The sequence below is a fragment of the Canis lupus genome, chromosome 27 (assembly GCF_048164855.1).
Source record: "Canis lupus baileyi chromosome 27, mCanLup2.hap1, whole genome shotgun sequence".
Classification (NCBI taxonomy): domain Eukaryota; kingdom Metazoa; phylum Chordata; class Mammalia; order Carnivora; family Canidae; genus Canis; species Canis lupus.
This window is the reverse complement of record NC_132864.1, coordinates 24284753-24299259: the sequence shown is the minus strand read 5'-3', so window position 1 is coordinate 24299259 and position 14507 is coordinate 24284753. Positions and strand designations below refer to the sequence as shown.

Sequence of the window (14507 nt, the reverse complement as noted above, 5' to 3'; positions counted from 1 at the left end):
TTTCCATGTGTGCCCAGTGGGTTCCTGGCCTGTCCCCTGCTGTGGGGAGCGTGGCACGCCTGCTTCATGAATTCAGGTCTCCTTTCTCCACAGGTGACCTGCCGAGCTGTGGGGATTGGGGCCTACTTGGTGAGGCTGGGCCAGCGAGTGATCCAGGTGGAAAATTCTCACATCATCCTGACAGGAGCAACTGCTCTCAACAAGGTGACCAAGGACCACCCTAGGTAGGGTGGCAGGGTTGGGGGTGGGGGAGTTGAGGGGCGGAGGATCATGGGCTCATTTTAACATCTCACTGTCCCCTGATGGGGGATTTTTCTCAGCATGAAACCAGTATCATTCCTACTGGCGTAGGAACTGGTTTTTTTTTCCAATTTGCACTTATCTGGGTTTCTTATGGGCCAAAAACATTTTTTAAAAAATAGGCTTTTGTGGTAGCACTCTCTTGTATACAGACATTTAAATTTTTTAATAATGATTAACTTGGCATTACATATTGCAGAAAACTGGAAAGAGACCCTCTCAAAAGTAATTTTGCTCCTACTAAAATTTTGATGTATTTCTTTCTCATATTCTGACTCCTGGTGAATGTAGAGTTTGGTATTCTACTGTTTTCACCATGTTAAAACATATCCCGCATGACTATAAAGCCTCTATAATACAATGTCTGATAAAATCCCAGTGAAATTCTCAAAGTCTGGTCCCTGAACCAGCAGCATCCCAGGAACTTGTTAGGAATGCAGATTCTCAGGCCTCGTTGCCAACCTGCCAACTCCGAAACACTAGGCAGGTTTTCGTTTTTTTGAGAAGACCAAAGTAATCGGTAGGATCGCTGGTTCTCAGAACTGGGCTTCATATTGGAATTACCTAGAAGTTTAAGGAAAAAGTACAGCTGCTGCGTCCCAGCCCCAAAGATTCTGCTGTAATTGATCTGGGTGCAGCCTGGGCAGCGGGATTTTTTAAAGCTCCCAGGTAATTGTAGTGTGTAGCCCTGGTGGAGGACCACCGAGGAAGATGATTTCCAAACAGATGGAAGGGGCCTGAGCGCGGGGAGCCCTTGCTGACGGCGCCGTGTCAAAGCAGGTCCTGGGCAGAGAGGTTTACACCTCCAACAACCAGCTGGGCGGCGTGCAGATCATGCATTACAATGGTGTCTCCCACATCACCGTGCCAGATGACTTCGAGGGCGTTTATACCATCCTGGACTGGCTGTCCTACATGCCGAAGGTGCAGTATATCCCCCTCTGCAGCGTTGGGTCTGGAAGACTGTTACCAGGTTCAGTTGCTGGGTAACATGGCCGTTTGGGAAACAGGGAGTGCCTCACTGTAGCTGGGGTCGATTTTCCTTTACTCCTCCCTCCTTCCCTCTTGGACACCCAGCCCTGTACTGGCTGTTCTTTGCTTTTTTTTTTTTTTTTTTTTTTAATGCCATTATAAGGAATGCTGATCCTTTGGAAAGGGGTGTCATTGCCTCTCATCAAAAGAGGTAACACTGAACAGTAGAGAATCTTGGAGCTTTGCAGACAGGCTGGATTTGATTCCTGGCTCCCTCCTTGCTAGCAGTGAGACCTTGGGACATTCTCTTAATCTTTCTGAGCCTCAGTTTCCTCATCTGTGAATTGGGAATCACAAGAGCCTCTACCCCAGGGTGTTTCCATGGTGATTCAGTGCAATGATGAGAACCGGCTGTCTCGGCAGGTCCTCACCAAATGCTACTTATACTGGTGAGGACTGGCTAGTTAGGCTGGGCTCTGCTACGTAACCAGGCATAATCATGGTCAGAGGAGAGACACAGATAGCAGGCATCACCGACAAGCACCGGAGACTGGGTTGGTTTCCTTTTCTAGGATAATCACAGCCCAGTCCCCATCATCACGCCCACGGACCCCATTGACAGAGAAGTTGGATTCTTCCCAACCAAGACTCCCTATGACCCCCGGTGGCTGCTTGCAGGAAGGCCTCACCCAAGTAAGTTCTAAAGTGCTTTGCTTGAATCTTGGCTCTTGGGTTTCTTTTCTGCATCTGGGATGAAGGAACACTCGGGGTGGAAGTACTGATCCTTGGTCGTGGATCCCAGAGGAGTACACCTGAGATCAGATGTGGTGAGAGTGGAGGAATTGGGATTTTTTTTTCCTCTGTGCTTTTCTTGAGCCGCTAACCAAGAAGGGGTGGAGACAGCCTCCGATTTCTGGGGCCTGGTAGATGGAGGGGAAGTGCAACAGGAGGCATGGCCTGTCTCCCCACACTGCCCCATGGTTAGAGGTGAAAAATGCAGACCTCAGAGCCTCCGACTCCCCCTCTCTCCCTCTTTTTGCCTCTATTTGGCTAACCCTTGCTAAAGTAGCCCTCCGTGGGTTTACCCAGGACAGTTGACCTGGCCTCTTCTACATGCTCACACACATAGAGATGTGCACACTCACATGTGCATACACGTTCTCTCTGTCCCTCTCTCTGAGAGGGGCTGGCTTGTCTCTGGGCAGTATACAGTTACATTCTGGGCAGCCAGGACAGCACAGGAAAGCTGAGCTACCCCCATGACCATAATCCCCAGTCTAGAATTTCAGATGCTGCCACCTTTAGAGAACGGCCTGTCCAGCCAATCCAGCTGTGAGGTGCGGAATAGGGGATCCCCTACAGGATGGTGCTGGGGCGGGGTGGGGCAGGGCTGTGGCCCAGGAAGGCCCGTGGCTGGCTTGCCACTCTTAGGTTTCTCTTGGGCTTCCTTGCCTGTGAGCACTGAGGGGCCTGGCTTCATCTTGATTATCAAATATCCAACTGGTTTCTGACCATTGTCTCCATCTAGGACGTAGGTTGCTTTGCGTTGAGGCACGCAGCTTCCCTCCCTGGCAGCTTACAACCCTCATGTCGCCTGGCTTCTTTCTCCTTGTGTAGACCACGTGATGGACACGTGGTGTGCATTCCTGTCACTGCTTCCTCTCCTGGGATGGCTGCAGCTGACGTCATCACATCCTCCCTCCTCCACTCCCCTCCTCTTTTCAGTCTCTTCCCTGTCTCTGTCTCAAGTCTCTGTCTCTCTCCCTGTTTTGGAAATTGAAGATGTCCCCAGCCCAGTTAAGTGTGAGGCTGCAGCCGGCACATTGAAGATGAGGCTTCCGAGGCAGGTGGTCTCTTCCCCAAATCCCACCTTTTGAAGGTGTCCTGTCAACTCTCTTTGCCTCCTGGGCTGATCCTTGAGATTAGGATCTTCATGTGCTTGGCATTGACGGGAGCTGATATAGTTAGATGTTCCAAGTGAGCTGATTCCTGACTTGGCATATTTTCTGCAGCCAGGTTTTTTTGTTTTTTTAGTTTTTTAATATTGTGTTTTGTTTTTTAATGGGATTGGGTTCTGTATGGTTTTTAGGAGAAACAGATGTTTGGGCTGTCAAAGGCCAGTTTATCTGTCCCACCAGGCAGACCCTGGGGATCCTCATCAACCCAATCCAACCCTTTGGCCTGGGCCTCTGTCCTCTTCTCCACAGCTCTGAAGGGATCCTGGCAGAGTGGATTCTTTGACTATGGCAGTTTCAAGGAAATCATGGCACCTTGGGCCCAGACTGTGGTGACAGGACGAGCAAGGTAATTTTGAGGATGGGGCGGGCTGCACTCACCTGGCCTCCCCCAGCTTTGGGACTTCCAGACACTAGGCCATGAGTCCTTTTCTCTCAGATGACCCCCAAGAGCACTTTCCTTTTGACCTCAGGATTTTCTGATACAAAAAATCTGGGGAATAGTTTTCTGGATGATGACTTTCTTCATAAAGTCTAGATCTTTCTGTGGCCTTAGTAGGCATCTCAGCCAACTTATTCTTGGGAGTCAGCACCCTCGCTCCTAGTGTCTAGCCCTGAGGCAGGGCTCCCTAGCCAAGGGGACCATGGGCCCCCTTTGGGAATCAGAAGATAGCTCTTGGTGCTCCCACCAGCTAACTGCACAGACACTCCAAACTATGAATTCCATTTCAGGAGGACCATGGTCAGGAACCCCCTTGTCTACACAGCTGGTGGATGGCTTAAATGCTTGGATGCTTCCAGAGCTGAGCAGCTCACTCATCAGTGGTGTAGTCCTCATTTTTTAGACATGTCCCACTCCCTGTAAGATCCTTCCCTATGTGGAGCCCAAAACAGTGTCCTTATAATTTACCATTCAGATTCCTGGTATGATGTAGTTGCTACACGTTCTGGCTCTGGAATTAGATCTGAGGTCAAGCCCAGCCCTGTCACTCACCTTCTTTGACCCTTTGCATCTTCATCTGCAAGATGGGGATGATAATCCTACCCCCCGAGGACTGTTTGTGATGATGTATGTTAAGCACTTACAATATCATGAATGCGGGGGCCTGAGTGGCTCGGTCGGGGAAGCATCCAGCTCTTGATCTCAGGGTTGTGAGTTTGAGTTCTGTGTTAGGCTCCATGCCAGGCATAGAACCTATTTTAAAAAAATCATTAAAAAAAAAATCATAAGTGGTAGTGGTTGCTAGTACTCTCTTTGTGGTTGCTATTATTTCTCTCCTGGGCAATAAATAAGTATTAAAATACTAAGCCTAGAATTAACAGCTACTCCTCTGTGTTTTATTTTAAAACATTTTTTTAAAACCTAAAACGAGATCTGCTCCCCCTTCCATGTGGAAGTTCTTCATTTACTTAAAGGCTTTCCTTCCTCCTGCCTCATAGGGTCATTGAGAGCGTAAACAAGAGTAACCCAGGGATGCACCCGGCAGAGGGCCACTGGTAGCAAGTGGTGACAGTCCCTGATGTCATGGAATCCCCTGAATGGAAGCTCTTTCCAGCTCAATATCCCTTTCCAAACATGCCTTGGTGCCTACACCTCCCCCGTCCCACATGGTAGCCGCTGGCCAAGTATGGTCATTAAAACATAAAATGAATTGAAAGAGGAAAACAGATCCTCTTCCTCTGTTGCCACAATTCAAGTGCTCAGCATCACAGAAAGTTCTAGTGGACAGCGCTGCTCCAGTCCCTGCCCTGGCCTGACCATCCCCATCACCATAGCGGCCGTTGTCCCAAGAAGGGCACCAATAGCAGCGCTCTAGCCCGCCAGTTCATGAGGCAGCTCTTACTGCTTTGCTAAGAGCAGCTTCTTTGCCTTCCAATGAAATAACCTGTCAGAGTAAAAACCGTGGTCTCCTCCACATGCCCCCATCCCCGCCATGAGTGCCCATGTATCCAGGATGCCCACAGAGTGTCAGCTTGGGCTGGGTGGACTCATCTACCTCTGAATCCATGGGGGGGGGGTGTCACCTGGCTTATCCAGGCTGGCTTACTCATGCTGGGCCTTGCAGGCTAGGGGGGATCCCTGTTGGAGTGATCGCCGTGGAGACGCGGACCGTGGAGGTGGTGGTGCCTGCGGACCCTGCCAATCTGGATTCAGAGGCGAAGGTGAGGGGGCTGGGAATTTGGGACTGCTGTGGCTTAGCCAATAAGAGTGGGTCCTGGGTGGTCACATGCCAGAGCCTTGGGGAGCCCTGGGACCTGAGGGTGCATTTCTCCAGCACCGTTTCTGTGGGATGCATAAATGTCCCACCCTATCTTCTTCAGAGAGTGACACATCCCTGGGGAATCCTTCCTGACTTCCGCCTCGGTCCCTGTCACTGCTTCTAAGGTGTGCCGTGGCACAGACTGAGAGGAGCTCAGGAGGCGGAGGGTAGGTCATAGGACTCAACATGGCCCGGACTGGCTTGGCATCCTTTTGAGCCTGAAAATGAAGCAAAAGGAAACTCTGAGGGCTGCAGTGTGAGAAACAGGCAGGGCCCCTAGCAAACGAGCTTCGGGCCCTCCCTGTGAGCACTGACTCTGGTGTGGGTACCAACACAGACCAGACTGCCTGCCCTCTAGGGTGTGGCTCAGGCAACTGTCCCCATCTTACCCAGGGGAGTCTGATCCAGGTCGCTCTGTGTTCCAGATAATCCAGCAGGCAGGCCAGGTGTGGCTCCCAGACTCGGCCTATAAGACAGCCCAGGCCATCAAGGATTTCAACCGAGAGAGGTTGCCCCTGATTATCTTTGCCAACTGGAGAGGGTTCTCTGGTGGCATGAAAGGTAAGGCTGCCTCTCCTCTATATATCCCAGAGCAGAGATGGGGTGGGGGGACACGACCAGCACCCAGGATGGGGAAGCCCCCTCCTGGGGGCGCTGCAGTTCTACTCTGTATGGCCCCATCATCCTCTTAGCTGAGACCCCCCCCCCCCTCCACAGTCCTGAGGATGGGAGCAGTTCAGGTAACATCTTCCCATTTTACAGATGAGGAATTGAGTCTGAGTGTGACTGGCCAGAGATTATGCCATGAGGGGCAGGGCAGGGAGGGCAGCCCTGGGAGCTTTTACACCCATGAAAGGACTAAGGTGATGACCAACCCAAGAGGTCTGAGGTCAGGATTTGACGAGCTGATCACTGGTACATGGTGTTAGTTAGCTCTTGGTGTGATGATGGCCAATTTTATCATTGCAATATAACCATGTAAAGGGCCTGGTACTTGGAGGGCCACATCTTGGTAGAAAATAAGGGTCATACTGCGTGTGAGCAGGAGGCAAGGACATGGGTAAGGTGTCTGTGTGCTAGAAATGGCAGGATCAGGAGGGGGTGCTCTCACCGGCCAGGGCATCCCAGAGTCAGAGCTGGAAGGAATCCCCAGGAGGGCACTAAACCTCCTTTTACAGATGGGAACCCTGAGGCCCAGGGAGGGAGAATGATGTGTCTGAGGTCACATGGACAGTCAGGGTGACATCTGAACCTAGGCCCACGCCTGACTCCCAGCCCAGTGCTCTTTCTGTGGTGCCACCAAGCATCCCAGCTGAACACACCTTCTCAGGTTCCCAAGGATGAGGAGGGCTGTGGACTTGGTGTGTGGACAGATGTTAGGGCCTGAAGCCTTCTTGCCAGGTGACTGCTTTGCTTTTCAGACATGTATGACCAGATGCTGAAGTTTGGAGCCTACATTGTAGACAGTCTCAGACAGTACAAACAGCCCGTCCTGATCTACATCCCACCCTATGCAGAGCTCCGGGGGGGCTCCTGGGTGGTCGTGGACTCCTCCATCAACCCCTTGTGCATAGAAACGTATGCAGACAAGGAGAGCAGGTGGGTGCATCACTTCCTCCACCTGGCTGAACCTTTGCTTGTTCTCACCTCCTAGTCCTGAGGCCCCATCACCTTTGAGCCTCTGGCCAGGAATTGCAAGGTCATTCTGAGTTTCTCTTTCCCCTTTTTCTGTTTCTTTAAGATTTTTTGTATTTATTTGAGAGAGAGCAAGAGAGAGAGCAGGAGTAGGGGGAAGGAGTACAGGGAGAGGGAGGAGCAGGCTCCCCACTGAGAGGGAGCCCATCCCATTTGGGACTCAATCCCAGGATCCTGAGATCATGACCTAGGCTGAAGGCAGACGCTTAACTGACTGAGCCACCCAGGCACCTGGTATTCTGAGTTTCTGAAGGATGGAGAGCCTCTAGTTTTACCAATCTGAAACTAGCATCCAGTGCTCAAGTAGATTTTCGCAGAAGAGGGGCACCTGGGTAGCTCATGCAGTTAAGCATCTGCCTTTGGCTCAGGTCCTGAACCCAGAATCCTGGGATTGAGCCCCATATTGGGCTCCCTGCTCAGCACGGAATGTGTTTCTTTTTTTCCCTCTTACCCCTCCATCCACTTGTGCGAGCTCTCTCTCTCTCTCTCTCTCTCTCTCTCAAATAAATAAATAAATCTTAAAAAAAATTGTCTCAGAGTTAGTGGCTGTAGCCAGAGGCAGCAGAACTATTGTTTGTACTTTCATGACTTATACTCACCTGCTTCCCAAGGAAGTTTGCAATAAAAAAATAAGGAAAGACAGAAAGCACCTGAGCTTCCTGACCACCAGGATAAAAAGGGAAATACAACAGTTATCTAATTCTCACTAGACTCTGATTCTCTCCCAGAGCTATGAGTTCCTGTAGGGGCTGTGCTTTATTTGATTTTATAACCCAGGGCCTAGCACCATGCCTACCTGCTAGGGGGTGGTTGGAAAATAGTGGCTGAACCAATGATAGAAATGATACTTGGGTGAGAGGATATCAGTTCTTCAGAAGAGAGAAAACCTTGGTGGTATTTAGGGAGGAATTCATCCCAGGAGCGTTTATAGAAAGAATAATGACAGTAATACTTGCCACACAGTGTTTGAGTGACTTTAAAGTGAAGACTCTGTGCTACATGCTGTCTAGGACGTAAAGACCTCAGGAGTAATTCTGCCCAAGATAGAGGCTTCCTCTTCCTGTGACATTCATGCATTCCTTCATTCAAGATTTATTGAGTACAAACTCTATGCCAGGCATTATGGTAGACATTGTGATGTGGTGCAAATGAGCCACGCCTGTCTGCCTTCAGTGCACCTAGACCATCGCTGGGGGCTGTTGAGGTCAGGCCTCCAGGAAGACTCAGGACACAGGCAGCTTCCAGTGGGGTCAATCATGAACTTTTCACTCTGGCCACCAGGAAGCTCAAAGCTCCATAGAGTATTCCTCAGGGCTTCCAAGCTATCAAAAGAGGATGGGGATGGGCAGTCTGAGGGGTGAGTGAGAGGGTTGAAATAGGAGGCCAGCTCATACTAGATCATGCTGGCCCCTTCATTGTGACTCTGTGAGCTTTAAGAAGATCAGCAACAGTATCGTGGCCTGAGGAGAACAGACATTAGAAAAGTCACAAAGAACTGTGGCTGAAGAGCAGGAAGGCTAGGCTGTTTTGGAGAAGGTCATATGTGCTCAGAGCTGAAGGAGCCTCCCAGGGTTCAGAAAACTTGAATTAAAGAAGTTGGCTCAGCCCCCATTTTATGGCTATAGAAGCAGATGACCAGAGAGTCCCCTCTGACTTGCCTGAGGTCACAAAGTGAGTCCATGAAAGAGCTAAGAACTCATACCCAGATTTCCTGGCTCTTCTGACGGCACCCCCACATCTCCTGGCTATTTATTGGGGAACATCTCATAGACCTTCCCTCTTCTTTTTTCAGGGCAAATATTCTGGAGCCAGAGGGCACAGTGGAGATTAAGTACCGAAAGAAAGATCTGATAAAGACTATGAGAAGGATCGACCCAGTTTGCAAGAAACTCATGGAAGGGCTAGGTAAGAGGGTTAGAATGCATCATCTCTCAGAGGGCAAGAGAGGCCCAGCCTGCTCCACCATTGGAGGTTTCTAGTATGGTGAAAACAGTGAAATGTACCAAAACACAGCTAAAAAAATGGTGAGATATTGTCTTTCTTTTTTTTTTTTATAAAGTTTTTTTTTTTAATTTATTTATTTATGATAGTCACGGGGGGGGGGGGGTGGCGGCACAGAGACATAGGCAGAGGGAGAAGCAGGCTCCATGCACCTGGAGCCCGACATGGGATTCGATCCCGGGTCTCCAGGATCACGCCCTGGGCCAAAGGCAGGCGCTAAACCGCTGTGCCACCCAGAGATCCCTGGTGAGATATTTTCAAAGTGTTTTCATATAGCAAAGTCAATGCCTTAAAAAAAAAAACAAAAAAAAAACCTCTTTAATGCCTTAGTGTATTTATTTCTCAACACACACACAATATAAAAATGGAAGTATTTGGGGCTGATGAAGAAGATCAGAATTTTCACGGCAAAACATCCCTTTAGAATTTTCCATCCAGTTAAAATATTTTACCAGTTTTGTTTGAGCTGATAGCTTTGTTTCACTTGCAACCTTAGATATAATTCTCTTAAAAGTCCATATGGGGGGTGCCTGGGTGGCTCGGGCAGTTCAGCGTCTGACTCTTGATTTCAGCTCAAGTCATGATCTCAGGGTCATGAGATCAAGCCCCACATCATGTTCTGCTCTGACCGTGACACCTGCTTGACGTTGTCTCTCTCCTCTCCCTCCCCCCTTACTCCCACTTGTGTGCTCTCTCTCTTAAAAAAAAAAAAAAAAAAAGTCCATACTGGGTGGCAATATCTTTATAACTGTGCTCTTTACAAGAGATGTGTGTGATTTCTTTGGTTTGGTATCAGAGTAATGCTGATGAGTTAGGAAGTGTACTCTCCTGTTTTCTGAGTTTGAATTGGCATTATTTCTTTAAATCTTTGATAGATTTCTCTTTTTTTAAGATTTTATTTATTTATTCATGAGAGACACAGAGAGAGAGGCAGAAACATAGGTAGAGGGAGAAGCAGACTCCCTGTAGGGAGCCTAATGCAGGATTCGATCCCAGGACCCTGGGATCACAAACTGAGCCAAAGGCAGATGCTCAGCCATTGAGCCACCCAGGTATCCCTGATAGGAGGTTTCTGGTTACAAATCCCCCTTTATTATATATAGGACTATTCAGGTTATCTGTTTCCTCTTGGCAGAGCTTCCCTGATTTGTATATTTCAAAGGATTTGTCTATTTCATCTAAGGTGTGAAATTGGCAGAGTTGCTTATAATTTCCCCTCAGTATACTTTGCAACATGTATTAGAAATAGTAACTGATTGTATCCCATAAGGATAGTGGTGCTTTCTGAAAACGGTGGGGGGTGGCGGTGGACGTTCACGGTTGCATGCTGAGTACTGTCTTACCATCATGAGTGCATTTCTGGGATCGCAGGAGCAGCTTGATTTCGATTTGGGGTATGGTTGGGATTAAAGCACAGGTCTATGCCACCAACCATGGTTTGTGCCCTTGCCCTCAGGAATGTCTGAGCTCTCCGACAAGGATCGCAAGGACCTGGAGGGCCAGCTGAAGGCCAGGGAGGACCTGCTGCTGCCCATCTACCACCAGGTGGCGGTGCAGTTCGCCAGCCTCCATGACAAGCCCATCTGCATGCTGGAGAAGGGTGCCATCTTTGTAAGAGCCTGCCACTGTGGGGCCACATGGTTTCCAAAGGAGGGGATCTGGGTGGGAATGCTACACATTAGAAGCACCTGTGGAGCTATTAAAAAAACAAAAAATCCCAGGGCCCCGGTGGTTCTCCAGACCAATTAAATCAGAGTATCAAAGGATAAGAGCCCGGCACACTATGGTTTCAAAGCCCCAGGAGATTCCAACAGGCAGCCAGGTTTGGGGACCATCAGTCTGACCTCTGACCTCTGTATGTGTCTATAACTGCTGGGCCAGATTTGGGACTGATGGAACCCAGATGAGACCTGTACTCACCCACTACCAACCCTAACAAGCCCCACCCCATTGTCCTGCCCCCATGAGGATGTCCTACAGTCACCTACCACCCTGTGTGTGGTGCTCCCTGTCCCCCCACCCACAGCCAGCCTAAGCCCTCTGTGCCTCTGGTCAGCCAGCATAGCATTCTGGTGGGATCTCGGCTCTGCCCCCTACCCCCGACCCCTGGCAGGTTCCTTCACCTCCTACAAGCCCCAGCTGCCTGGTCTATAAAGTAGGAATGATCACAGAGCCTGTGCCCGGTGCAGGGCCCAGCCCCACATGGGGCCCTGCATCTCCTCCCTCCTTCTCGGAGGGCTCAGGCCTGAGGATTGTCTGCAGGACATCCTGGAGTGGAAGACTGCACGCACCTTCCTGTACTGGCGTCTGCGCCGCCTCCTGCTGGAGGACCAGGTCAAGCAGGAAATCCTGCAGGTCAGCAGTGAGCTGAGCCACGTGCACGTCCAGTCCATGCTGCGCCGGTGGTTTGTGGAGACGGAGGGGGCCGTCAAGGTGAGCCCAGGGTGGAGAGGGGGATGGGGGTGTGAGGGGCCAGAGGCTAGCCTGCTCGGTGGTGGGGTCCCTCTCTGAGGCAGCCTCTCCTCCCTTCCCCAGGCCTACCTGTGGGACAACAACCAGATGGTGGTACAGTGGCTGGAACAACACTGGCAGACGGGGAACAGCCTGCGTTCCACCATCCATGAGAACATCAGGTGCTTGAAGCGAGACTCTGTCCTCAAGGCCATCAGACGGTGAGTGGCCACCCTGCCCACCAGCACATCCCTTGGACTTCTTGGCAAGTGCTGAAGCCAGGATTTACCTCCATCTGCCTGACTCCAGAGTGGCTGCATGGTCTCCGGGCCTTGGGCTGAGGTCCGCAGCTCAGAGCTGTATTCCTGGCTGGAATATGATAGAGAGACCCCCTCCAAGGTCACAGCCAGTGTACATTCATGAGAACCCAAGTTCTCAACTGCTAGGCTGTAGGCTGCTGGCTCCCATTTGGTATTAGCCTTCCCAAAGGATTTGCTCACCCCATTCCAATGGGCTTCCCTATGAGGTAGGTACTTGATCATGTGGGATCCTATTTGGGGAATGAACCTGAGGTGCAGAGGACATGCTGGCTGTCCAGTCACATGGCTGGAGGCTGATTGAGTCCACTGTCCTTTGAGGCGTTCTCATCCCTGGGTGGTCTTCTCTCCTGCCATGTGGGACCGACTCCCCCATGGTGACCACAGCATGAAGAGGTTTGGAAGCTCTGGATTGTCTGTCACTCACCCAGGAACATGACATGGCCCTGCACAGGAATTCTGGGGACTGTCCCGACCTAAGTGGCGGGAATGACCCCAGCCCTTCTCTGCCCTCCCCCGCAGCCTGGTTCAAGACAATCCTGAAGTGGCCGTGGACTGCATAGTGTACATGAGCCAGCACATCAGCCCAGCCGAGCGAGCCCAAGTCATTCACCTCCTGTCTACCATGGACAGTCCCGCCTCCACCTGACCCCTGCCCACCAGGCCACTTGCAGGACCACAGGCAAGAGAAACCATGTTGACCCGCCTACCGCAAGCCTTGGGGGTTTGCTTTAAAAAAAGAATTCTGGGCATTTCTGCAGGGCTGCTGGCCTCCCACTCACTCTTGTCTCAATAAAAGGCTCAGGAGTGTCCCCTTCCAAACAGAAATAGCTTCCTCTCCATTGCTGGGAAGTTCGTGCTAGTGTCTCTTGAAACAACATGTTTTGCTGCGTCACTGAATCAAAGTGAACCCAAAGACTCCAGTTTCCTTTTGCTTTCTGGTGCCTGGTGTGCGGGATACAGGTGTTCTTTTAGGCTTGTTTTGTATCAGATCATGGAATCTGTTGTTTTTTTTTTTTTTTTACTCTGAGACCAACTCTTGATGGAAGCATCTTCTCTATTTCAGCAGAATAAATGGGCTGAGGAAAGAAGGACAGAGACAAGAAAAAAAAAAAAAAAAACCAAACCCTATTTTTGTAACGATACTTACTTGGATACCATCAAGTCACCCAGGAAAGGGTATGAATGATTTTTTAAGAGAAGAAAATGATATATTGCTCCCTAGATGGCCAGGAATGTCTCATTGGTAGGCCATGCTTCGAGATTCTGTTTTTTGAGAGAGGGAAGGTAAATGAGCAGAATGGTCTGACCATAAATTTCAGGACCTTGGAAAACAGCTTCCATGTGGCTCCTCGCCCTCCGCCTACCCCTTCCCTCCCCCTGCATGCACCCTGTGGCCAGGTTGGGAGTATAGAGGCAGCAGGGACACCATCACCAGGCTCACAGCCTAGCTGTCTGGTGAGGGTCACTGCTATGATTACCACTACGCTCCTTGGGGAGGCTTGTCTGCTGTCACTTCCTCACCTGGTGCCCTGATGTCTATGGGGGGGATCCTGCCCAAAGGGGCAGAGCTGTTAGGGACTTAGCCACAAGGGCCCCACTGATTTGCTCAGGGAGACCTCTGTAACATGCCCACCAGCACTGGGCTCTGAAGGCTTCCCAGTGTCAGGGTCTGCTCTCCTTCTGGCCCCATCCCTCGGTCCTCGGGTGCCAGTAATGGGGCCAATTAGCCACCTCCTACTACTGGGATGGGCAGTTTGTCTGAGGACACCAAATGTCATGCCTGGCCAGTTCAGAGGCTGGCGAGGATGCCCAGGGAAGCCCCCACAAGCCAGGACACTTGGGGATGCCTGAGTTGAAAAAAAAAAATAGTTTGGCTGTCAGCCAGTGACAGTCCTGGCAGAGGACGGTGTCACAGGGGCAGTGAGGGGTGGGAAGAAGATGAATGGTTGATTGTCCCATCCTGAGACCAGTTGGTGGGAGCAGAAATCTATGCTGCCTGGGGACCTGAATGTTGCCCTGTGCAAGAGGTGCCCTTGGCTTTGGAGGGAAAGATAAGTCGATAACTAGCTGCTACCCAGAAATGGTAGGGGTGGGAGCGAGCCTACCAGGAGATGTGTGGAATAAAGTATTTTTTAAAGGAAGCACTTTGGCCTTGACTTATTATCTGGACCAGAAAATGAAGGCCACCTCGCTGGGTGATTTCCCCGGAGCCCACTAGCCTCCTCCGTCGGCTGAGATCTTGAACAAGCCCCTATCTGAGGAACACAGAGCTCTGAGAGGAGTTTCTTTCCCAGAGGGCCACAGGTGGACTTAGTCATTTCGGCTTGATTTCACAAATGGGTACATGATACTGTCAGCCGGCGGATGATACTGAGGTCCGCAGAGTGGCAATCAGCTGAAAGTCCTTTCCCTGACGAGCCTGGACAGAGGCCTCTGTGGGCAGCCTGGCTCCAACCCGGATGCTCAGAGTGATGGCGCCTGGCTACGTGTGGTGCCCTGACTTCATCCCATAGGATCCTCAGAACCCCTGAAGTGCAAGCTACACTCTATCC

General features: G+C 50.7%; 1 protein-coding gene across 5 annotated transcripts in view; it reads left to right on the top strand.

Annotated features, from left to right (window-relative positions):
• The window catches only part of ACACB (acetyl-CoA carboxylase beta), a 131335-nt gene extending 117239 nt beyond the window's left edge, over positions 1-14096 (top strand). For all 5 annotated transcript variants that reach the window (XM_072802917.1, XM_072802918.1, XM_072802919.1 and 2 more), the window contains 12 exons: positions 94-204; positions 1081-1224; positions 1845-1965; positions 3480-3576; positions 5294-5390; positions 5914-6049; positions 6910-7087; positions 8976-9088; positions 10641-10795; positions 11447-11617; positions 11720-11856; positions 12475-14096. In XM_072802917.1, the coding sequence (XP_072659018.1) occupies positions 94-204; positions 1081-1224; positions 1845-1965; positions 3480-3576; positions 5294-5390; positions 5914-6049; positions 6910-7087; positions 8976-9088; positions 10641-10795; positions 11447-11617; positions 11720-11856; positions 12475-12601 (1587 nt within the window). In that variant the 3' untranslated portion in view covers positions 12602-14096. The remainder of the gene's footprint in view (positions 1-93; positions 205-1080; positions 1225-1844; positions 1966-3479; positions 3577-5293; positions 5391-5913; positions 6050-6909; positions 7088-8975; positions 9089-10640; positions 10796-11446; positions 11618-11719; positions 11857-12474) is intronic.
• Positions 14097-14507: the final 411 nt, after the last annotated feature.